Source organism: Lissotriton vulgaris, chromosome 12, assembly GCF_964263255.1.
Source record: "Lissotriton vulgaris chromosome 12, aLisVul1.2, whole genome shotgun sequence".
NCBI classification, from domain to species: Eukaryota; Metazoa; Chordata; class Amphibia; order Caudata; family Salamandridae; genus Lissotriton; species Lissotriton vulgaris.
In genome coordinates this window covers 598171747-598194837 of record NC_141700.1, presented here as the reverse complement: position 1 = coordinate 598194837, position 23091 = coordinate 598171747, and the positions used below count along the sequence as shown (strand labels likewise).

Genomic DNA, 23091 nt, shown 5'->3' with positions numbered 1-23091 from the left:
AAACGCACTTGTTTTGGTGAGAAACAGTGCACTTCAACTGTAGCGTGAGACGCGTCGCGTCTTACGATCGAATTTGCCTTCTGTGAGAGATTCTGTGAGGCGAGTTGGAGAGTGTCTCAATTTTGGAAACCGGCAGAGCAATTTATTTCATTTCCTTCGAGCTTCAGTGTAAGCGGTCGAGTTTTTTTGCATGCACAACTAAGACTGTATTATCTTTAACGTTGAAGCGCTTACGAAAAAGTCATACGGACTTTCCTGGCAAAGCGGGTAACAGCTTATTCCTTTTCTCCTGAAGTTTATTGTGGCAAGAACGCTTGGCTATCTCATATCTTGTGTTAAGGTGCCTCACAATAAGGAGTCTGCTATTCAAGAGGAAGACATTGTTTGGTAAGCCTGTATCCTGTGGATTCCAGCAGGAAGATAAGGTACTGTTTATTTGAGCGTCAAAGATTTAGTCATTATTTTAATGGACTCAGTAGCAGGAAGTTAGATACCATACTTGGTGTCACATGAGTATTCACAAGACATGCATGCAAGGTCAATAATTCTACAAAGACTGAATTTGAGTATAGACCTAGCAAACTGATAAGAGAATTCCAAGAGACTTTATATATGGAATAACTCTTCAACATAGAGAGAAGCAATTGCCTCCGGACCGTAGGGTATGAAAGTGTAATATTTAGTAATAAGCATATAGAAAGAAATTGGTAGTATGTTTGTTGCATGACTGTTTCTTCCCCATACAGATTCAGTATATCTAGTCCCATACAGTGACGCTGAGGCACTGGAGGTGTCCAGTGAACATATCTTCCAAGGCAGTCTCTCTTTCTATCCACTTCCCCTTTCCCCCCTGCTGTTGCCATCACCAGGAATTGCCTTGCTGGTGGGGATACTAGTGGTGGGGCGTTGGGACCATCGTCGACTCCTGTGGAAGTTGTTTGGTCTCCTGACACCTACTCCTCTCACAGGCTAACATTGGAAATTCCTTAATACACTTTTAAGGTGTAATTACTGATTAGCAGGGAGTGGTAGTATCATGTTTGATATCTTTGGAATGGTAATGGCAAATTCTCTTTACTTGTGAAGATGGATTAGACATTACTATTTTAGAAATGTCACTTTTAGAAAGTTGACATTTCGCTCCTCTTACTACTCTGTGTGCCTGCAGCCTGTCTCCAATACACATTTGGGGTGGGTGACAGCTTCACTTTGTGCATTCCCTCTAGACAGCCAAAAACACAAGTACGTTAGGTGTGTCTGAGCACTCATCTGCATTCTGATGGCCCTTCTTGGACAGAACAGGAGGGAGGAGCTAACCCTTGCAAATGAATAGCTAGTGTCCTGTCCCTACACAAAGGGCTAAGTATCCCCTGCTGACAGTTTGGAGCCAGGGCTGGGAAGAAAGGACTGTGTGCACTTCAAAGACCCTTCTTTGAAGCCACCCCACTTCAAAGGCACAACTGTGTAGAAGTACTGGGGCTCTGACCCCATCAAATCAGACACTTCTTGAACTACAACTGGACCCTGTCAGAAGAACTGTTGTGCTGCATCAAAGACTGACACTCTGCTGTACTGCTGACCTAGAAAGTTTGTTTTTCTGCCGTGCTGCCCTACTGCCTGCTGCTCTCTGACCCTGCTGAGGAGAGCTCGACTTTGCCCTACAAATGAAGTAATCTCCAAAGGCTTGTTTGCTTGCCTACTGTTGCTTGAGGCTCAGGGCTAACAAGGCCTTTACCCCTGCTCCTGTTTCACTGGAAGTGGACCCAGATACTTGCGCCAGAGAAATCGACACATCTGCAGTCTGCAAGTAGCAGAAAAGGTGCATCAACCCTGTTGCGGGTATAGAACTGGCACATCACACTCAGAACTATCGCATTGCGTCCAGAACCACAGCTTTGGAACCCAGGCATCGCCGCCACTGCATGAAGAAGATAGACTCATTGCCTCTCAAGCGTGAATTAGCCCGGTGCATTTTCTTTGGAACCACCGCACTTGGAACTGGCGCTTCGCTCAACAGACACAACGCATTGCTGAAATGCGTGAGGAAAATCGATGCATCACCTGAACTGCTGGCCAGACATCGACGCAATGCTCCTCTGCACCCCGCATCTCGCTGTTGCAACCAAATCAAGGTACTCGGTTTACCAGTCCTGTGTGGCTCTTTTCCCCAGCCTGTGCTCTATTGCAGTCCGCCTGAACGGTTGACTTTGCCCCGGTCCAGCGCAGCCAGGAAACCCCCATAGGCACCTCTTACTGTTCCTAAGAGCTAAAACTCATTTTATTCTTTAAAAATTCATAACTCAACTTCTACTTATTTAGTTTTTGTTGATTTGGTCTTGATTTGTTGATAAAATGATTGTCTAGTTTTCTAAACTTCTGTGGAGTCTTTTTGAAGGGTTTTCATTGTGTTACTGTGTGTCTGCTGCACAAATACTTTACACATTCCCCCTTTGGATAAGCCTGACTGCTCTGTTCCAAGCTACCCGAGGGTGAGTACAGGTTATCTTTTAGTGTGTATCTGACTTACCCGGAATAGAGTGGTGGTTCCCCAATTGGACAGGGTGCACACCTCTGCCAACTAGAGACCCCATTTCTAACAGTGCCAGGGAGTGAAATGTTGCAGAGTAGAGTGTTGTAGAGCGCAGTGGCGCAGAGTGGCGATTACAGCAGTGGCGTAGAGTGCAGTGCTGCAGAGTAGTTTCAGAGTGGAGTGGTGCAGAGTAAAGTGAAGTGGTGCAGAGTAGAGTGAGGTGGTGTAGAGTGGAGGGGTGCAGAGTAGAGTGCAGTGACATAGAGCAGAGTGGCATAGAGTAATGGCACAAAGTGAAGTGGTGTAGAGGGCAGTGGCATAGAGTGCAGTTGCACAGAGTAGATTAGAGTGGCGTACAGTGGATTGGCATATAGTACACGGGCGTGGAGTGGTAAAGAGTAGAGTGTATTGGCATATAGTTCAGTGGTGTAGACTGAATGAAGTGGCCTTAACTGGAGCAGTGTAGAGCGGAGTGGCCTAGACTGGAGCTGTGTACAGAGGGACGGCCTAGACTGGAGCTGTGAACAGTGGAGCGGTCCTAAACTGGAGCGGTATAGAATGGAGCGGCCTAGACTGCAGTGGTGTAGAGTGGAGTGGCCTAGACTGGAGCTGTGAAAAGTGGAGCAGCCTAGAATGGAGCGGTTTAAAGTGGAGCGGCCTAGACTGGAGCAGTGTAAAGTGGAGTGGCCTAGACTGGAGCAGTGTAAAGTAGAGTGGCCTAGACTGGAGCAGTGTAAAGTGGAGTGGCCTAGACTGGAGCTGTGAAAAGTGGAGCTGACTAGACTTGAGTGGTATAAAGTGGATCGGCCTATAGTGGAACGTTGTAGAGTGGCGTGGCCTAGACTGGAGCAGTTTAGAGTGGTGTGGCCTAGACTGGAGCAGTGTAGAGTGCCATGGCCTAGACTCGGGCGGTATAGAGTACCGAGACCTAGACTGGAGTGGCGAAGAGTGCCGTGGCAAAGAGTAGAGTGTCCTTGATTGCATTGGCATAGAGTAGAGTGGTGTAGAGTAGAGTAGAGATGCATGGAGTGAAGTTAGCAGACAGACCATTTCACTGATAAAAGTATACAGCGGTTAAATAATGTGTGGAAACGTCATTCCCTAATGTATTGAATTGTTTTGATCGTTTTAAAGTATTAGTTTCTGCCACACTTCAGAATTAGCAAAAAAGGTGTTTCATCTGGGCTTTTCTACTTCTGAAAGATTTGCACAGTTCATTTAAGGACATTTACGTTTTGCTGTGTGGTAGAAAAAATAACATCATACAGCCTTCCTCAAGCACTCCCCTAGAGCCAGCATGATTGTCACATAAATCCTCTCACTTTTAAGTCAGAGAAAGAAAAGTAAACCCCATGCTCCCTCTGAAGACAAACTCTGACATTTGACCTCTGTCTTTGAATGCACAGCAAATGTAACAAGATAGGAACAAGATTTAAAGGCCTGTTTACTGAAATTGAGCACTGGTAGAAGACTACAGCTACAACTACTCGAGCTGGACAGCCTGAAACAAAGAGAGCCGGCAAACAGGAAGCAAGCAAATGTGAGATACAAACCCATGGTAAACAACGGAATTGGATTCTGAAGGAATCTTTCCAAATGTCCCCCAATATGTTGTTGGCAAACTAGACAGGTGTGCTGTCTAGAAGGCTTAGACCTAAAAATACAGCTTTAGGTTACATCGGTATGAAATTAACCGCTGGGCATTTTTGTACTTTTCCACTAAATGGCATCAGGTCACTGCTTAAATGTGAAACTCAACACAAGAACAGAAGACTAATGAAAGGAATACACACAGTCTAACAAAGCTAATGAAATAAGAATACCCACACAGGTCACCATACTTACTTGTTAAACTGATTTATCGATTGGACAAGGTGTGCACGCTTCCTGCGCACCTCATCATCTATCATTTTCTGTCTTGGGTTAGAAGATGCTTTGAAAAGAAAGGAAACACGGTCATCTTGAAATTTCGTGCAGATAAACTACTTATTTATTATGAAATTGTCCTAGCTACCACCAAAATTCTGCTTTGTATTCTTTATAAAAACACATAACATCTTCAGCTAGGCCCCTAAACATTTCAAAATAATAACCACTTGTAAAATTGTAAGAGCTGTAACCATCAGGTTCATGTGACCAACACCATTTCTAATGTGGGTGAAAGCAGAACGAATATCCGCTTTTTAAGTCGAGCCTAGAGGCAGCGCGCATGGACTACTCTGCAAAGCATGCTGTAATCCCTTCTGGGGGCATTGAACTCGCCCCTGCTTTTTGATTGGTTGCTTGGTCTGCCTTTAAAAATTCTATTGCTTTCATTGGTGAACAGTGTTAATTTGTCCTGCCCTGTTGCTGTTTTGTTACTACCCTGGCGACCTCCCCGCTCCATGGAGCTTTTTACTAGTGGCCATATATTTCTTTTACTGCACTACTTTTCTTTCTGCCCTCATCTCGCCACTTTTGGGTGAACGGCGCTGCCTCCAGACCCTGTTCTCTTATTCTCTACGTGCCTTTCACCAACACCTCATGCTTGCCACTTTGAAAGCATCTGTTATTAATTGTTTAAGATTTTACGCGGCCCTTTAATAATTTATAAACTGCGCCACTCTGCACGGACAGTGCAACTCCTCCCCTTTTGTTGGTTGCATCCCCTGTAGCTCTCACTACAGAGGGGCTGTGGCTGCCAACCTCCCATTGCGGCTTACGTAGTCCTGCAGCTCATCAGGCTTATTAGGGCGAATTGGATTCTCTCTTTGGATCCTTTTGAGGTAACTATTTGTATATAACTGTGCCAGTGTCTCTACTTTTTTCTTAATCTGCCTTCCACCTGAGGTATCTACTTGTCATGCTGCAGGGGGCGCAGTCTCAGCCTGTGTCAAATGGCTCTCACGTGTGCATCTTACTCTCTCCCAACACTTGAGTTGCCCAATGTTTTTGGAGCCTGGAGCGGCATGTACGGCTCCTAGGTTGCTGTTGTGAACAGATGCTCTTTGGGTACCGGGTGGCGGAGCTCCATGGGCAGGTACAGAACGTGTTGGCAAAGCTGTTGTGTTTGAAATATTTGGATTTGAGCTAAGTGTCTACAGTGTTGGGCTCGCCTGGTGCATTTGCCTATTTTGCTGTCAACAACCTGTTCGTCCGGCATAATCTGGTCTTTAAATATATTTGAACGTTTTGCTACTGGCATATGTCTGTGGAACGTTTCTCAGAGGTGCATGTGTATTTGACAAAGGCCATGCCCATGTGTGTTCATGCTCATCTGTTGTAATTTTGTGTTTTATTGGGCATCTGTACTGTTCAATGCCAACATGTTTTCCCGGTCAGTTTAAACACCCCCTGTCCATAAGTAATAGGTGTTTGGGTTTGGATTGGAGTGAGGAAGCAGGAAGAAGCTTGAATTTTTTCAGGAGTTATAAAAGCACTGTAAGAGCAGAGCTGGGGTGGAGAAGTGTGGCTCAATGGTTAGAGCGGCAGACCCTGATGCAGAGGTCTAGCCCGGGACCAGGGTTCAATTCCCCGCCTCGGCGGGTCTTGGGCTCAAAAATTCCACAGACCTGATAATTCTCACCTCGGTGCCTATTCTAATCATAGAGTCCCACTCTGCAACTCTGGGTAATAGCTTGCTTAATCTCCACAACGGCCCCCACAACGCTAAGGATGCCTGGCCTTCACCCTGGGGGTGCCCAGGAGTGGACGCCTCACAGGGAAAGCCAGGACGGGTTCCACAGCGGTATTCGTACAAGCGCCTTGAGACCCTTGCGGGTGAGTAGTGCGCTATACAAGTATCAATTTAGGGTTTTGATCCTCAACCAGCGGTCGAATTGCATAAGTATGGAAATGGTGATCCTGAGCACGGTGGAAGCAGGATAAGATACGCGATTGGTCTTTCACCTACAGGTACTCAAGTGTAAACTAAAAAGCACACCCTTTATATAAAAACATTTATGGATGTTTAATTGTTATATGGGAGATGCATTTTTCCAGTAGGGAAGGTCAGTCGGGTTAATGCAATCACTTCAGATGTGTGTATAACTATATAGGAGGAGGACTGGGGCCCTTGCAGAGGCCTGACCTCTCTGCTGGGCCCATCTTGTGGCAAGATGTCTACAACCTGGCTTGATTCTCCCTGTGCACAGGCGCATCAAGGAGGGAAAGTCCAGGGGTCAGCCCACTGTAGACTCAGCGCCAGGGCAGGCGTATGTGTCACTTAGGCTCACTACAGGGCTCTGTAGGGCGCAGATGTCAGGCCCCCGGGCAGCTCGGATTTAGGGCTTTGGCGCCACCTGGACTGCGGTGGATGGCTTGGATATGGGGAGACTGGGCCTGGCTGAGTGTGCCCAGGGTCTAGGCGGGTCATTGCAAGGACTGGGGGGGGAGGTGAGGGGGGGAGGGGGAAATCGGTGGAGGAGGCCCTCTCCCAGGATCCCACGCTGCTCGATTGGTGCAGCCGGATCCACCACTGCCCCAGTCTTCCCCCCAAAGCAGTCAGTGGTGCGTGGGAGTGACTGCGCCGGATGGGCCCAGACGTCCTCCAGCCGTTGCCCCAACACTCACCGGGAGCTGCGAGGAGTCATAGGCCCCGCCCGGGCCGCTGAAGTCGGGCCCCCCGGACTGGGGGCTCCTCAGGTGGGCTTCTCGTTCATTTAAGAGGTTGCCTGCAGAGGGGGGGGGGGCAACAGTGTCTTCAAGCGGTTTCACTCCTCCGCCGACCGAGATGGCGGTCGAAAAGGCAGTTGTGTCGCAGTGTGGCCCTAGTCATAGCCCCCTCGGCGCCAGGCCCCTGGTCCAGCAGGGCTCACAGAAGGCCACCTTCAGAAGGGTGTTTGGGGAGGAGCTGATGATGCCTGCAAGGGCTTTGTTCACCCTCTCTCCGCCACCTGAAATGGCGGCCGAAAAACCACGGTGCGGTCCCAGCTGCATCTTCCCCGGCATCAGGTCCCACAGCGGGCAAGGGACACGGTTAAGGGTCGCATCGACCAAACGCCACTTTACAAGTCTTTGGGGGATGAGGGGCAGTCCCGGGCCCCACTGCCCTGACCCTTGAATGGCCCCTGGAACGTCGGGTTGGCCGGCACTACCCCGTGTCCCCGCCCAGTGTCGAATTCAGCAGCAGAGTTGCAAGGCAAAGACTCCAGGAACCTTGTCAATGCAGACCATGGCCCTCAGGGAGTGGGGGACCGGAAGCCTTATGCTTGGTTGGGAGATTGATGCCCAACCCCCTCAAAGGTGGTGCTCAGCCTCAGCTTGGAGACTGGCAATTGGAGGAGGAAAGGATTTCTTCTGCTCGTTGTTGGGGGCTGATTGTTTCTCTGCCTCAGAGTGTAAACTGGGCTGAAAAGTAACCCAACAAGGGTGCTGAGCTGCGGTTCCGCCTCAATATCTTTATTTCCTTTGAGGCAAAGAGGGGGTCACCTTCAGATCGATGCGCCGTTGGGCGCAGAGTCGTGAAAATAATGCAGCATTTTCTTAGAGAGAAAGGCGAGGCAGATGGGCCTTGTCGTGCTCCAGGGACAGACAGAGGTGGCAAGTCTGGTGGAGGTCTATCCAGGGATACTGGAGTTCTTTCTATCACAGAACAATCATTTCAGGGTAAAATACTTCAGAGTTGGCCCCAAAGGGGAAGAGGCCCTGAACGGGGTGTTGCGTATTTTTGAGAGGCTGAGATTCGCAACGTAAATGAAACGGTGCAGGACACACCGATTGTCAAACCTAAGTAATCCAAAGTTAGGAGAGTGTGAACGGGCCAAAAGAGGATACCAAGAGGCTTGGATCCTAGAGGCTCTGCGGAAACAGACAGCAGAGAAAAAGGAGCCGATGTACATGCACATTATGAGTCATAGGTCGAGTCACCATATCTCAGGACTCAATACTTCTTCGAATGAAAACAAGTTGCACACGTCTGAGCCCAATACTAGATGGTAGGAGTATGCAGAGCATATGTATCTACAGCCACACATGCGACAAACAAGAGGATTTTTTATGTTCTGCAGAACCTATTTTTCAGATGCTTTTGTTATTGATTTCCTTAGTGCTGTTCCCCCAATGCGGACTGCTTCTAAACACGGGAGCCATCTCTGAAAGGAATTCTACAAACTGCATTATAGTTTTATAGCATCTCTGTAAGGGAAATACAAAACAGTGCACAGACATTGGAACAGAATGAGGCAGGGGGCACAGAAACACAGCACACAGTTTGTGCACATATGTGCATAGTGGTCTATGTAGACGTTTGAGCTGGGTAAAGTGATAGCTATTTTGAAATGTAGATATTTTGTTTGGATAGCAAAAAGTGTGAAAGAGTCAGATGTCCATGCATAATTGTAACCCCAACCATTACAAAACCCATCTAAAACTGGTCCACAGCATTCAACCATGAATGACTTGGGATCCTAAGACCTTTATCAATCCACTGACATTTATCCTTGGTTTGCTGTAATATATATTTTTCTGCTGAATGACACATATATTAGGACCTTCTAAAGGCTTTTATTTTACAACTAATAGATTGAACTGTTACTGATTCAAATGTAAAATGTAAATTAATATTTCTAAAGTGCATTGGTGTCTGTTGTCCCAGTTAGAAATTTATGATTTAAAATGTAAAGTTCCGCCAATAATGAAATGCACTTTTTGGCAGGAAAAGTATGTATGCCAACATACACATTTAAGAAAGCGGTGCACTATGAAAGGCAGCCCAGTGTTGCAGTTCAAGATTATTTTGGTCGTCTTCACATTTGAAAGGAAACCGAAAAAGTGGGCTTGCAATAAAAAAGGCCCATCTCATACAACATTTGGCCTAAGGTGTTGAGATTTAGCTCCTGCCAGCAAGTACTACAACACGCACACCTAGGCTTTCAAAAATTAGTATTGAAGCCCAAAAGTGTGGAGTGGGTGAAGCTAGCAATGTTACAGAGCTTTAAGTTCAGTCAAATTTAATGATAAACTGACATTATTTTGAATCTGATTTGTCTGAAATAGAAGTGTCTGCATGAACTTTTTAGGCGTTTCGGGACTGATTTAGATCTTGACGGGAATGATCCCACCATCGTTTTTTTGTTGGCCTTCCCGCCCGCTGCCTTGGCAGTACACCCTCCCCATTTTGATATTGGCAGGGCATTAAAGGGAAGACTGCGCGGTCCTGCCCACTCTGCCAGAATCCGTCCCCTATGTCAACAGCATCAGAAGCTGAATCAGCTGTTTGTTGGAGGGAGTCCCGCTGAGATTCCTGCTCTCTAGATTATGAAGTGCCTTTCCGTTAAGGCAACTGTGGCAGGGAAACCTCTTAGCTCGGGCTGGCGGAAACAAAGAAATAGAGGTTGGGACTTGCCTTTTTTTGGGGTCCCACCACTGATTCAATCTTCAACACCATTGTCCAGGCCCTCGCTGTGCCGCTGCTACTTGACCAAGATGCTCAGCCACCCAGTTATCGCAGGATTCTAAGGTAGGCTTTTGTGGTGGGTGCGCGTAAACAGTCAATGCTGTGTGTGTGTTGTTGGTGTGCAATGATATATGTAACAACAGTGGCCAGTACACATTATCTACATGTACATATTGACATATATACAACATATATGTGTCCTGGGAAGTAAATAGGTATTACTTAACTGTCTCCATGCCACCATTGCCCCACTATGTTAGGACTCCACTGCCAGTACAACAGGAACATCTAAATTGGCTGGGTGCAATCCAACCGGAAACGGAGTACTGCTAGCCAGCAGAAAAGACTGCTACTTCGGAGGTCTCCTGTCTATTGTTGCAACATTTAAATAAATAAGTTGGCCTGCCGTCAACTCAATGGAGTACTTGGAACTGCCACCGTGGTGGGATGGTGGTAAGACTGCCAAGATCTAAATCGGGGCCTTAGTGACACTGCCCATGCCTTGATACTCAGGAAAAACCACCTAATGGCCATTACTCTTTTCCCATTACAGTAAAAAGTCTAAAGGGAAAACCAGCGATATAATAGAACCATAGAGAGGGTAGTGACAATCCTCTGATATGATGGCCAAGTTGAAGATATTGTACTGCACAACATGCTTATTTGAATCCCCAGATAAACTTCTGCCAGCTTACTCTTCTTACCTTGTTCAAAAGACTTTGGAAAGATACAAAGGCATAGATTTAAAATGCAAAGATAATGTGGGAGTATGGCCATTTTGATAATACATCTACCATTAAGGCCTAGATGTTATTAATCTAATTTTTTTAAGATCAGCAATTATTTTAAAGTAGGGCGTTGTAATTAAGCTCAATGATATCCTTTAATGTTATGTATATTGCTCAGAAAAGTAACCGATTCAGCCTAGTAAGGCAAAGCTCTGATCTTAGAGCAGAGACATTACTCACCACCTGCTTTTTTATCAACATTAAGCTTACATCCGGGAAGCTGCTCAAATTGTTTGGCAGCCTTTTTGATCGCGGTTACGGCACTAGAAGGGGAGGAGATCAAATTAGCAAGGACTTTGAGATATAATTTGTGAAGGCATAAAGAAGGAAGAAAAACGGTCTTTTTTGAAGATCTAGGGATCAAGGTACAGCGCAAAAAGCTGTGGTGAGAGGAGAGAGCCTTGCTGTGTACTCTTGTTCATCTGAATAGGCTCTAACGAGCACCTCCCACAAACAATACAGGCAGTCAATGAAGTGTACAAAGCTAGAACACACTCCAGAAAAGATGGGCCGAAAACCATTGACTGCATCCCCACCACAAAAACTGCAAAGAGAATTTGTCAAATGCCTTTTCGACATCCAACAGGTTCATCCTAGCAGGTCTTCCCTCCATAACGAACCAATGCAGTTATAACTATATTTATGTGAGAGGTTGTATCTCAACAAGTGATGAATCAATGTAGATAAGAAGGTTGGGACCAATGGGTCTCTTCCCTGGGGTGGGTACACCCCCTATTATTCCACCCACCAGTGGGAGGGGGGCATAGGCCTCACTCTAGTTTGGCTTGGTTCCCCCATCTGCAAGATGGTGGGGACTGAGAGTTGTGCTCCACCTCGCCTCCCCCACCTAAGTGGTGGAGTTGGCAGAGGTTGGAGCATCAGTCTCAGGCCCGTGGATTATATAGGGGTTGTTGCTGGCCCCAAAGTGGAGGGTGACCCTGCAGAGGGATCGAGGGGCACAGTTGACATCAAGGACAGATCCGCCAGCAGGACCCCTTGTATTCTTAGGGCCTGTAGGCACTCCAGAGGGATCTGGTGGAGTATGAACTAATCGCAACATGTCTCTGAATTCCCGAATCTTTTGCAGTGTTGCAGATGGACCCAGGAATGTGGGTTGCATTGGGATGAGGGCTGGAGTCAGTTCTGATGACAGGGACAGGGTTCGCGGCCTGGATGTACCAGGGGCATTGTGCGACTTTGTGGCGGGAGTGACGGGATGAAAGGGAGCAGTGTTTGGATTTTTAGCTCTTATTCTTCTTTGACTTACCGGATGACCTGGATTTTGAAGGTCATAGGATAAATTGCAAGAACATGGCTTTTCGTTGATGCTCCACAACATATAACTAGGCCTTGCGGTCCCTGATGGCCTTCAGGTTCATTTATGTGCATTCCTCACACATCATTGGATCATGTGAGGAGCCTACACAGTACACACATCCGTCCGGTCCGTCACTGTCATATGCTTATGACAATCTTTACAAGGTTTAAACCTTGTTTTTGGAGGAGACATGCCCCTTGCACACTGCAGAAAGGTTGAAGAAAAAAAGAGTTTGTGCTGACAGAAGTTTACAGAGTGTGCTCTAGATCTACAGTGGATGGCAAGGATAGAAAGCAATTGGCGTCAGTGCGCAGAGATGAGGTATATGTAGGGCCCAACGTCACTTCTGAGGAAGTACGTACCCAACGCAGAGCTGCACAACGCAACCTCTACGTGCAAGAGAAAACTGCTGAGAAAATCTTTGAGATGCAGTCTGGTGCCTGGGGGAAAATTTGCAAGATGAGGAGTCTGCAGTTAGAAGTATCCATCACAATGTATTGTCCTGTGGTGAGCTATGAATTTCCCACCAAGCCCTAACTCTATAATGACGTCTCCAGAATGCAAGAAGGAGCTTCACACTGCCAAGTGGAGGAAAGAGTGGTTGGGAATGATAGGGAAAGAAAGAATAGTTATGGTACTGCTCTCTGGCACCGCCTGTTTACTTGTTAATTGTTGAAAACTGCTAAAGCTTTGGTTTGGTGTTGGGCCATTCTGGTTTTCCTCAAGACTGAAAAGCAAAGAGGCCAAGATTACAACTTAGAATAACAGTGATATCTAAAGTTATACTTTCTTTCTTGAACTAGTTGCATACAAGAATAACCACCCTTTCATACCTTTGCCTAGTAGAGTTGCCTTTCATATTGCTACATTGTAGGTGAAGCCTGAATGGTTCAATCAAATTTGATTTAGCGAGTTTTTACTCTGAGCAGACTATCCTTTGCTTAAGAAGTATATCACCCCAGTGCTTTATTTCATGTGATCACAAACAGTAATTCATATAAGCAGTTAACGTCACTGCCTCTTAACCTAATTCTCAAGCAGCATTTACTTCTCTACCTTTTATCAAGCAGTTATTCCTTTTTTTCAATTTCACAATTCTTCCTTAATCGTGATTGAATAAAGTGAAGTAATTCACTCATGTGCTCCAGATGCCTTGATTAGCCATCAAATCTATCATGTACTCAAAGTTACAGATTTCAAATGCTCTCTCTAATTTTTTCCCCCTCCAATGCAGTGCTTTACTAATGTTCTTGTCTTGTATAAAAATACATTCTTGCTGTTGGGTGGAGCATGCTACAGAAAACTATAAAGATTCTTTGAAGAATTGGCCTAACCGCTAAGGACCAACAGCTTTGAGAAACTGCACAGCAGTGCCTTACCTCTGGGTTACTGACTCGTGTTTTTTTCCCCTCTTTGAAGGTGCCCACTGAGGATAGGACAACCTCAGAAATTAAGGACTCTCTACAACTGACAAAACAAAGGTAAGTTATTTTCTGCAACAAGAATAAAATAGAGATTCTCCCTTGCTCTGTACTTTTGAACTGACCAGGTTTGAAAGGATAGCTCAGTATCATGTGATTTCCCAAAGTTCAACAAGGATGGGAAATTGGGAGAATCAATGAGATCATTCAACCTGTCACAGTAACCACCCAATTCACCCAGCTTGGATGCGAACTACAGATTTTTTTGGGGTTGGGGTTGTGGGTTTACATGTTACGGTCGTATGATTAACAAACGGGTGTATGGTAATCACAGCTTCAAGTCTCAAGTACAGCACAGTTGACTAACTTTATTGACTTGCAACATTTCTAAGAGAATGTTAGAGTTAGTCCCTCTGTGGGTAGCCACAATTCCATCTCTTCCTGAGCCCTAAACCCCTACTGCAAAGGAGACACTTTCCTCTATAGGAGGACCTAAAGGTGAATCCAGGGCAAATGCTGGAGAGGTTTCCAAGAAAGATGCCATCTAAGTGGTTGTCTTTAATGCCAGAAGCATGACAGTTCAAATCTGCCCCCAAAACACCCTCCACACTCTGCTAGTACAGCTATTGATAAGGGGGCGGGTTGAGGGGGGTCGGTGGAAGGTTGGGGAGATTTAGCTGGAGATGGTTCCATATTCAAGGCTAGAACTGGTAGAGGACCAGGAGCTGACAAAAGACCAGAAGGCAGGGCTTGCATCATAAAGATTACGGCACAATACAGAACCATTGACAGAGTAGGCTGACTTTGGGCCACAGTGGGCAAGGGGACGGGGCCTCCCGGATCAAGTCCAACAGGAGGCTCCAATGGATCCATGACCCAGAAAGACACACTACAAGGAACCCGGATGAATTTAAATTTCTGCAACACTGCCTCCCCGAAGACTGTAACCTGCTACAGAGCGGGTAGCTTCCAACAGAACCTAGGCACATTAGTTCCTAGTTTGGCATGAACTGAAGTTGGACGCAGAGGACAGACTAAGTGTGAGATCACCAACTGTGCAATAGCTCCATGGATTGGGAGCGCCTAGATGTCAAGGAACTTTGGTTATGTTTTTGTGTTTCTTCCTGGACTAATCCTTAAGACTGGTCTTTTGACTTGACATTAGACCTACCTGGCGAGGGCTATCTTACCAACACCAGCCTCACTTCCAGTATTCTACGATCTAGAGATTGGCCTATTTGTCCCTAATGGCCTTAAAGTGTCTCATGGAACTCTTGTACCATAACTTGGAGTCATGCATGGTCCTGAGGCACTATAACCCGATGTTGTGTGGGTCCGTCAATGACATCTGCTTCTAACATGCACAGCACAGCTAGAGACCTGTTGTCTTCGAGGGGGACATACCTACACACTGTCTAAGACTTCAGACTTTGGTTAAAAGACTCAGTAGCAGCGGAGTTCCGGATCTGCTATAACGGTTGTGAAAAAAAGAGGAACAGAGATCGGAATGCAGCTGTGGCGTCTTTATGCATCTCGGTGTCATCATGTCCAGAGGCAGGATGGCGTTGTACCAGAGATCAAAAGTGTCACATATTTCGGGCAGGAGCTATTGCAAGAATTTCCAGATTTAGGATGACCCCTGAGGAGGCTGTTACTGCTGGCACTGCTTGCTACGCTGACCAAAGAGATCATGAAAACAGCATCCATGGCAAAGTGAACATGACTCCTGTAGCTCTATTTGCGTAATGCAGTTTCCACTCCTTGCCCTTTCCTTAGAACCATATAGGAGTCTGTTGACCGGTTAGGTACAAGGGTTGCGTCAAACCTAAGAGGCCATTGGTGGTGAAAGAGCGCTACTAATGCATGGCATTGAGGTGAATAAGTCAAACCGAAAATTGCTTGGGCTTAGTTTGAAATGCCCCATAAAACCAAGTGTCTATTTCTCTATTCCTTGACAATTTTTCAAATTGAAACAGAAAATATCAGGCATAAAGTGAGGTACAAGTACAACACAACAGAATTAGACACCTTGAAGTGCGACCTCAACTGTACACAGGAAACTTTCTAAATAATACTCACAGAAAACAAATCTTTGCCACTAGCTAACATTACAATCCCATAACCCCTTTTCAAATTCCATTAGCACTAGCGGCCTTCTGAGAGGTTTACAGCACTTGAGGACATAACCTTGACCTTAGGCAGATAATCTTTAGGCTGGTAAGATTAACCCCAGGCTATCTATACCAGTTATCCACTCACAGCGGTATCTACTTACACAACCTTTCTTTCTTAATTAATGGCCACAGACACCTTCCTAAGAGCAGGCATGGAGCACAACATAGGGCGGGAAGCATAGACTACGAAAAATAAATGCTTACTTTTCTTCCTTATCTTGGCATTGCGCCTCTGAATAATTGTTGTTACTGGTTCTTCCACTGGTACAGAGGTTCCATTTTCGGAGGCAGCTTGTAGTAGCTTCATAATCTTAGAATTCTTAAAAAAATACAAACAATGCAAATAAAAATGAATACCTGAGTTTCCCAAAACTGCTCAAGAAACCTTTGTGTAACAAAGATAAAAGACATTCTAGACGTGCATTCATTTTCCAATGGTGGTTTACATCCTGAAATAATCACTTTGTGATGAATAAATCTCCTAACTAGCCTGTGCACAAGGGTCAAAGGCAAACGTGAAAGTATAGAACTGGCTCAGTTACAGTTCTTTATAAATCTGACAACAGAAACTGAGGTGTAATCACATTTCAAATTACTGTCAGAAAGAAGAAAAAAACAGCAAACAAAAATCGTAATTTTAGATTTTACAAAAAGCTTCTTAGAATGTTCAGTAAACCCGCATAAAAGAGATTTCTAGAAAACAATACCGAATGCCAGACAAATTGATTGCCAAACCCAATCTTTGTCCTCTTTCATTAAAAGAGTCGTAAACTGGACACCTCAACTGAGCTGTGGAACTGGGAGTCCACTTTCATTAGTCTTATAAATAGTTGAGCAGCTCCATTTAAAGTCTTAAATTCTGGCAGACAGGGTTGTGAAAAGCTGCAGGGGATGGTATACGAATAATGGTGAAGATGATGAAACAGTGGTTTGAATATCAGAATATAGTATACAGAAATACCGTCTGCCATAAATATTGTGGCCTAAATAAGGTGTACAGAAATGTCATCCCACTTGGTTTAGATTTTTTATTATTAAATCCACTGGGGCAATATCTTTGTAAATGATATTTAGGACACGATTTTTATATCCGAAGATTTTAAGACTGTTATAGAAACATCTGTGGAGGTTTCTATAGCAAACCTTGAGAAGTTGTATGATGATACTAGTCGTTTGAGCTAGAAGAACAAGTTACTTTCCTTTGCTAATGACTTACCTGTTAGAGACGATCTAGACAGAGATTCCTTAACTTAGAATATTCTCCAGGCGTCAGATTGGATCCGGAAATTTTCAAACAGTCGCTCTGCGTGCCGGTAGGTAGCATGAATTGCCTCTGCGTCTGTGTCGGCGTCGTCGTCTGCCCTGGGTGCGACTTGCGCTGTGCCTGAGTGCTGACATCAGCTACTTAACGTGACATTTCCTTGCCAGAAGCATGGTGCCACAACAGAATGCTGATGTACTAGTGTGCAGACATTTATTGCCTAACAAAATGAGTTCACAGAAGCAGAGTGTATGGGAGGGTCCGCTAAGGAATCTCCAACTAGACAGAGTCTCGTATAAGGCGTTACCAAAGATAAGTAACTTGTTCATCTGATAGAGGCTTCTAGCAGCAGATTCCTTACCTTAGAATGGATACCAAAGCAACCTCTTCCCGAAGGGGAGTCTGTGGACTGCATTATCCTTAGCAGTCCTGGAGGGCCGAATTGATTAAATGCCCATCAAGCTGGACCCAACAGTCTAGGCCACGGGTACTCATAGTACGGCCCGCGGGCCGCTAGCGGCCCGGCAAGCCTTCCCTGGCGGCCCACGGACCTTGCAGTACCCGTGTTTTATAAAAACATTTTTAAAGAGTGTCTGCAACCGGAGCACGACTCCGAGAGACTCTGCTGCTCTGTGGGGGCCGGGTGATTCATTTCAGTGATAGCCAGAGTGGAGCTGCAGGGGCCTAAGAAGAGGAGAAATACAAAAGCCCCATTAACATACAAATGGTCTTTTAAAGACCTGTGAAGTGCTCGGGTGCGGCTGTGTGTGTATGTGTGTGTGCCCGGGAAGCTGTCTCTGCCCAGGCACACAGAGGCAGGGTGAGATGACAGAGGGAGGTTAAGGGAGGGAGACCAAGGAAGAGGGAGGGAAAGGGAGGGAGACCGAGGAAGAGGGAGGGAAAGGGAGGGAGACCGAGGAAGAGGGAGGGAAAGGGAGGGAGACCGAGGAAGAGGGAGGGAAAGGGAGGGTGAGTGTGACCGAGAAAGGGAGACAGAGAAAGGGAGACAGAGAAAGGGAGACAGAGACAGGGAGACAGAGAAAGGGAGACAGAGAAAGGGAGACAGAGAAAGGGAGGAGGGCGACAGAGGGAGGGAGACAGAGGGAGGGAGGGAAAGGGAGTGAGGGAGTGAGGGAAGGGGAGTGAGGGAGGGAGTGAGGGAGGCAGAGGGAGGGAGGCAGAGGGTGGGAGGCGGAAGTGAGGGAAGGGGAGTGAGGGAAGGGGAGTGAGGGAAGGGGAGTGAGGGAGGGAGTGAGGGAAGGGGAGGGGGGTAGTGAGGGAAGTGGAGGGAGGGGGGGAGTGAGGGAATGGGAGGGAGGGGGGAGTGAGGGAAGGGGAGGGAGGGGGAGGGAGGGAAGGGGAGGGAGGGGGAGGGAGGGAAGGGGAGGGAGGGGGAGTGAGGGAAGGGGAGTAAGGTGAGTGAGGTAAGGTGAGTGAGGAAAGGGGAGTGAGGGAGAGAGTGAGGGATGGAGAGTGAGGGAGCGAGGGGGGAGTGAGGGGGATTGGGGGGAGTGAGGGAGATTGGGGGGAGTGAGGGGATTGAGGGGAAGTGAGGGGGAAGTGAGGGGGGAGTGAGGGGGATTGAGGGGGAAGTGAGGGGGGAGTGAGGGAAGGGGAGTGAGGGAAGGGGAGTGGGAAAAGGGGAGTGAGAAAAGGGGAGTGAGAAAAGGGGAGTGAGAAAAGGGGAGTGAGAAAAGGGGAGTAAGAAAAGGGGAGTGAGGGAAGGGGAGTAAGGGAAGGGGAGTAAGGGAAGGGGAGTAAGGGAAGGGGAGTAAGGGAAGGGGAGTGAGGGAAGGGGAGTGAGGGAAGGGGAGTGAGGGAAGGGGAGTGAGGGAAGGGGATTGAGGGAGGGAGAAAGCGAAGGGGAGTGAGGGACAGAGAGGGGGAAGGGGGAGCGGGGGAAGGGGAGTGAGGGTGAGGGAAGGGGAGTGAGGGTGAGGGAAGGGGAGTGAGGGAAGGGGAGTGAGGGAAGGGGAGTGAGGGAAGGGGAGTGAGGGAAGGGAGTGAGGGAAGGGAGTGAGGGAAGGGAGTGAGGGAAGGGAGTGAGGGAAGGGGAGTGAGGGAAGGGGAGTGAGGGAGGGAGTGAGGGAAGGGGAGTGAGGGAGGGAAGGGGAGTGAGAGAGAGAGGGAGGGAAGGGGAGTGAGGGAGGGAGAGGGGGGTCGGGGAAGGGGAGGGAGGATGAAGGAATGGGAGTGAGGGTGAAGAGAGGGTCAGGGACGGTGAGGGAAGGGGAGTGAGGGAGAGGAAAGGGGAGTGAGGGAGAGGGGAGGGGAGAGGGGAGGAGAGAGGGAAGGAGAGAGGGAAGGAGAGAGGGAAGGAGAGGGGGGGAAGGAGAGGGAGGGAAGAAGAGGGAAGGAGAGGGGGGGAAGAAGAGGGAAGGAGAGAGAGGGAGTGAGACAGTCAGAGTGAGGGAGAGTAAGGGGGTGAGAGGGAGAGTAAGGGGGTGAGAGGGAGAGAGGGAGATAGAGGGAGGGAGACAGAGAGAGATAGAGGGAGGGAGACAGAGAGCGGGTAACAGAGAGAGAGAGGGAGACAGATAGAGAGAGACAGACAGACAGAAAGAGAGAGAGAGAGAGAGACAGAGAGAGAGAGAGAGAGAGAGAGAGAGAGAGAGAGAGAGAGAGAGAGAGAGAGAGAGAGAGAGAGAGAGAGAGAGAGAGAGAGAGAGAGAGAGAGAGAGAGAGATGTGTCTACACGGGTCTGGTGGCTCAGTGGACGAAGACGTCCGCTGCAGGGACCTGTGTTCAACCTCATAGTCACAGTTTTTTTTGTTACTCTAGCCCTGTCCCCTTCCTCACTGACCCCGCCCCCACCGGTATGGCCCTCGGACACAAACCACACTGTAAATTTGGCCCCCGAGAGAAAGTTTGTGAGTACCCATGGTCTAGGCAATAGTGTTTGGCAAATGTGTGCAGCAATGCCCACATAACTGTCTGACAGATATCCAGAACTGGGTCTCCTCTAGCTAACACAGTGGTTGCAGCTTTACCTCTGGCGGAATGAGCTTGTAAGCCCACAGCCATTGTGTAACAGATTTTAATACGAAGGACAATCCATCTGGAGATGGTTCTCTTGTGAACTGCCTTTCTTTTATATGTACCCGTAAAACCAACAAAGAGTTGATCGCCCACCCAGAAGTCTTTGGCGCAATGGATATAAATGACAGCGCTCATTTTGGGTCCAAACAGTGGAGTCTCTCCTTTTCCTTGGTAGGATGCGAGCGTGCAAAGAAATTAAGCACTGTGATACTCCACTCCACATGGAAAGATGTAACCACATTTGGAAAAAGGAGGCATTTATCCTAAGGAGCAGTTTATCTAGTAAAGCGGTTGTGTACAGGGTTGAACCAAAAGTGACTGCAATTTGCTAACCCTCCTTGCAGATGTTATAACCACAGGGAAATCTGGTTTGATGGTCAGCAGACTCAGACAGCAGCTGTGCAAAGGCTCAAGTGGTGAGGACATTAAGAAGGTGAGGACTAGATTCAGGTCCCATTCGGGCATGATGAAAGGTGTAGGGGGAACATGTGCTGTTAACCTTTCAGGAAACGAGTCGCAACAGGTGGCATGAACACAGAGGGTTGATCTGCCAAACCCAGGAAGGCTGATATGGAGGAAAAGCACCCTTTAACTGTGCCCAAAGGAAGGCCTTGCCGGGCAAGGATAAAGGCAAACAAAAGGACTTCATACAAGGATCAATGGATTTGGCAGTACACCAAGCCACAAGTTTTCCCCACCCGTAGGCATAAATAGTTTTAGTGTGAGGAGACCTGGCTGCCAGAATGACATTGCATGCTTCGGGAGGGAGTTCAAAAACCTTCAACTGTTGCCACTCATTGTCTATGCATGTAGATGAGGAGTGTGCAGGCTCAGGTACAGGACCCTGCCCCGTTGCTGTGCCAGGTGATCCTCCAGAAGGGGCAGCCTGATAGGAGGACAGATGCTCAAGCTCAGGCCTTTGTGATATCAGACTCTCCTTGCTCAATCCAGGCCACTAGGATAACTTGAGCTTGGTCATTCTTGATCTACTTGAGAAATCTAATCAGGAGTAATATCACCAGAAAGGCCTATAGGAGCCCTGAACTCCACTTGCGAGGAAATGAGTCTCGAAGCGAGAGCCGCTTCAGAAACTCCAGCATACAGAAGTGCTGACATTGTGAGTTCTGGATTGAGGCGAAAAGATCTATCCAAGATTCTCACCAGTTGTAGAAGAGACATTGCACAACCTCCAGGCAGGTAAGCCATTTGTGATGCAGGAGGCATCAATGGCCAAGTTTGTCCAACCTAGCATTTAGACATCCGGCCAGGTGTTGTATAACCAAGAAAATATCCTGACGTTCTAGCCATGCCAATAGACGCAGAGCCTTTTGACACAGGGCCAATGACCCCATCCTGTCCTGCTTGTGCAATATCAACTGGTGGTGGTGTTGTCCCTCTACACCTGAACTAGACTTTCCTTAATGTGAGTAATAAGGGCTTTCAATGCCAGGCGAATCGCTCAGAACACCAGCAGGTTAATCTGGAGCTGAGAAACTACCAGAGACCTCTGATCTCCACCTCTCTCAGATGGCCACCCTAACCCAGGAGTGATTGACGTATCTGTCACCATAGTCCGCTCTATGTGCGAAAGGAGAGGGGTCTTCAGTTGATCCAGTTGCAGTTCATCAGCCACTAATGCAGATCTTTTGCAGTTTCCTCTGATATCGGGATCAGGTCAGAGAGATTACCCTGATGCTGCGCCCACTGGGACATCAGGTGCTAGTGCAGACCCCGCATATGTCAGCAGGCATACGTTACCAGCAGGATGAAAGAGGCCATAAGGCCCAGCAGCCTCAGAGCCAATCTCACTAAAATCCAGGATAAAGGCTTAAACATTGCAAATATAGTCTAAATATCCTGGACTCGCCGTTCCGGAGGATAGGTCTGAAACTGCACTCTGTAATGGATATCTCCAATGAAAGGGAGACTGCGGCACTGTGGTAGTAAACTGCAGTGAATGCAGGAGGTACGCTGTAGCCTGGGGTTGGGAGACGACTGCCTGGGGTGAGCTCACCTTCAACAGCTAGTCCTTGAGGTAAAAGATAACTGGAACCCGTGACCTCCGCAGTTGGGTTGCATCCATTACCATCACTTTTGTGAACATCCAAGTGTAAGGCTGAAAGGGAACACAGCAAGCTAAAAGTGCTTGTGGCCTACCCTAAACCGTAGGTAACGCCTGTGGGCAGGCACCGGATGGGTATGTGAAAATAGACGCTCTGCAAGTACAACACTATCATCCAATCTCCAGGGATTTGGAGGCTATGGCTGCTGGAGGGGTGAAGAGTGGTTTGTCAAACTGGGCAGACCTCTGGCCTGGGGTCCCACGGGCATTGTGGGTACTGTGTCCGCAGCCATGAAAGGACTGGGAGACCTATTGGCCTTGGTGGCTGGGCAGGAAGGGAAGCGGTTGGTAGCTCCTATTGTAGCCATGGATGGTGCATAAGGCTGAGCGGGGCTGGAGTGGGGCTAGAGCAGGGCTGTGGAGAGTCCTAATGACCAGGCAGTGGCCTTGTTGTCCTTAAAGCTCTCAAGTGCGGTAACTACCTTTTTGCCAAAGAGGCAGTGCCATTAAATACTATCTCTATAAGGGATGTCTGGACATCCCCCAAAATGCCAGCAGATCTCAACCAGGCGTGACGGAGTGCCACTGACACAATCGCTCTGCCTAGCGAGTCGGTTGCATTCACTCCACTGCTTATGATGAACTTTGCTGCGTCCCCTAAATCAGCGATATCCTGGGTCAGGATGGCTTAGGCCTCCTCCGATATTATGGGCAGCACTTGCCCAACAGAATCCCAAACTGTGTAGAAATATCCGCCCAACAGGCACGTGATGTTCACCAACAGCAGTGCAAGGCTGGCAGAAGAAAAAATCCTCACGCCGAAGGAGTCCAGCCTCTGGGATTACCTATTCAGTGATGTGGTAAGGAAGAAGCTAGGGTTGACTTTGCAAGTGGAGGCCTGCACGATAAGACTCTCTAGGGTGGAGTGCTGGGGGAAGAAAGCTGGATCCCCAGGAGCAAGGTGGTTGTGGTGTGTAATCGCCCGGTGCACAGGAGCCCCTGTGAAGGGCTCGACCCATGTCCCGAGGACGACATCTGTAAGGGCTTCATTAAATGGGAGGAGAGGTTCTGTGGGATGACTCCCAGCTGAAGCCCCTCTGTCAAGACATTTGTCTTGGCAGCC

The 23091-nt window shown here is 47.7% G+C and overlaps 1 protein-coding gene across 3 annotated transcripts in view; it reads right to left on the bottom strand.

The window, feature by feature from the left end:
* Nucleotides 1-23091, bottom strand: part of ANKRD27 (ankyrin repeat domain 27) — a 719886-nt gene that overhangs the window by 82416 nt on the left and 614379 nt on the right. For all 3 annotated transcript variants that reach the window (XM_086945455.1, XM_086945456.1, XM_086945457.1), the window contains 2 exons: nt 15811-15925; nt 4376-4463 (listed from right to left, as the gene is read on the bottom strand). In XM_086945455.1, coding sequence (XP_086801581.1) covers nt 4376-4463; nt 15811-15925 — 203 coding nt within the window. The remainder of the gene's footprint in view (nt 1-4375; nt 4464-15810; nt 15926-23091) is intronic.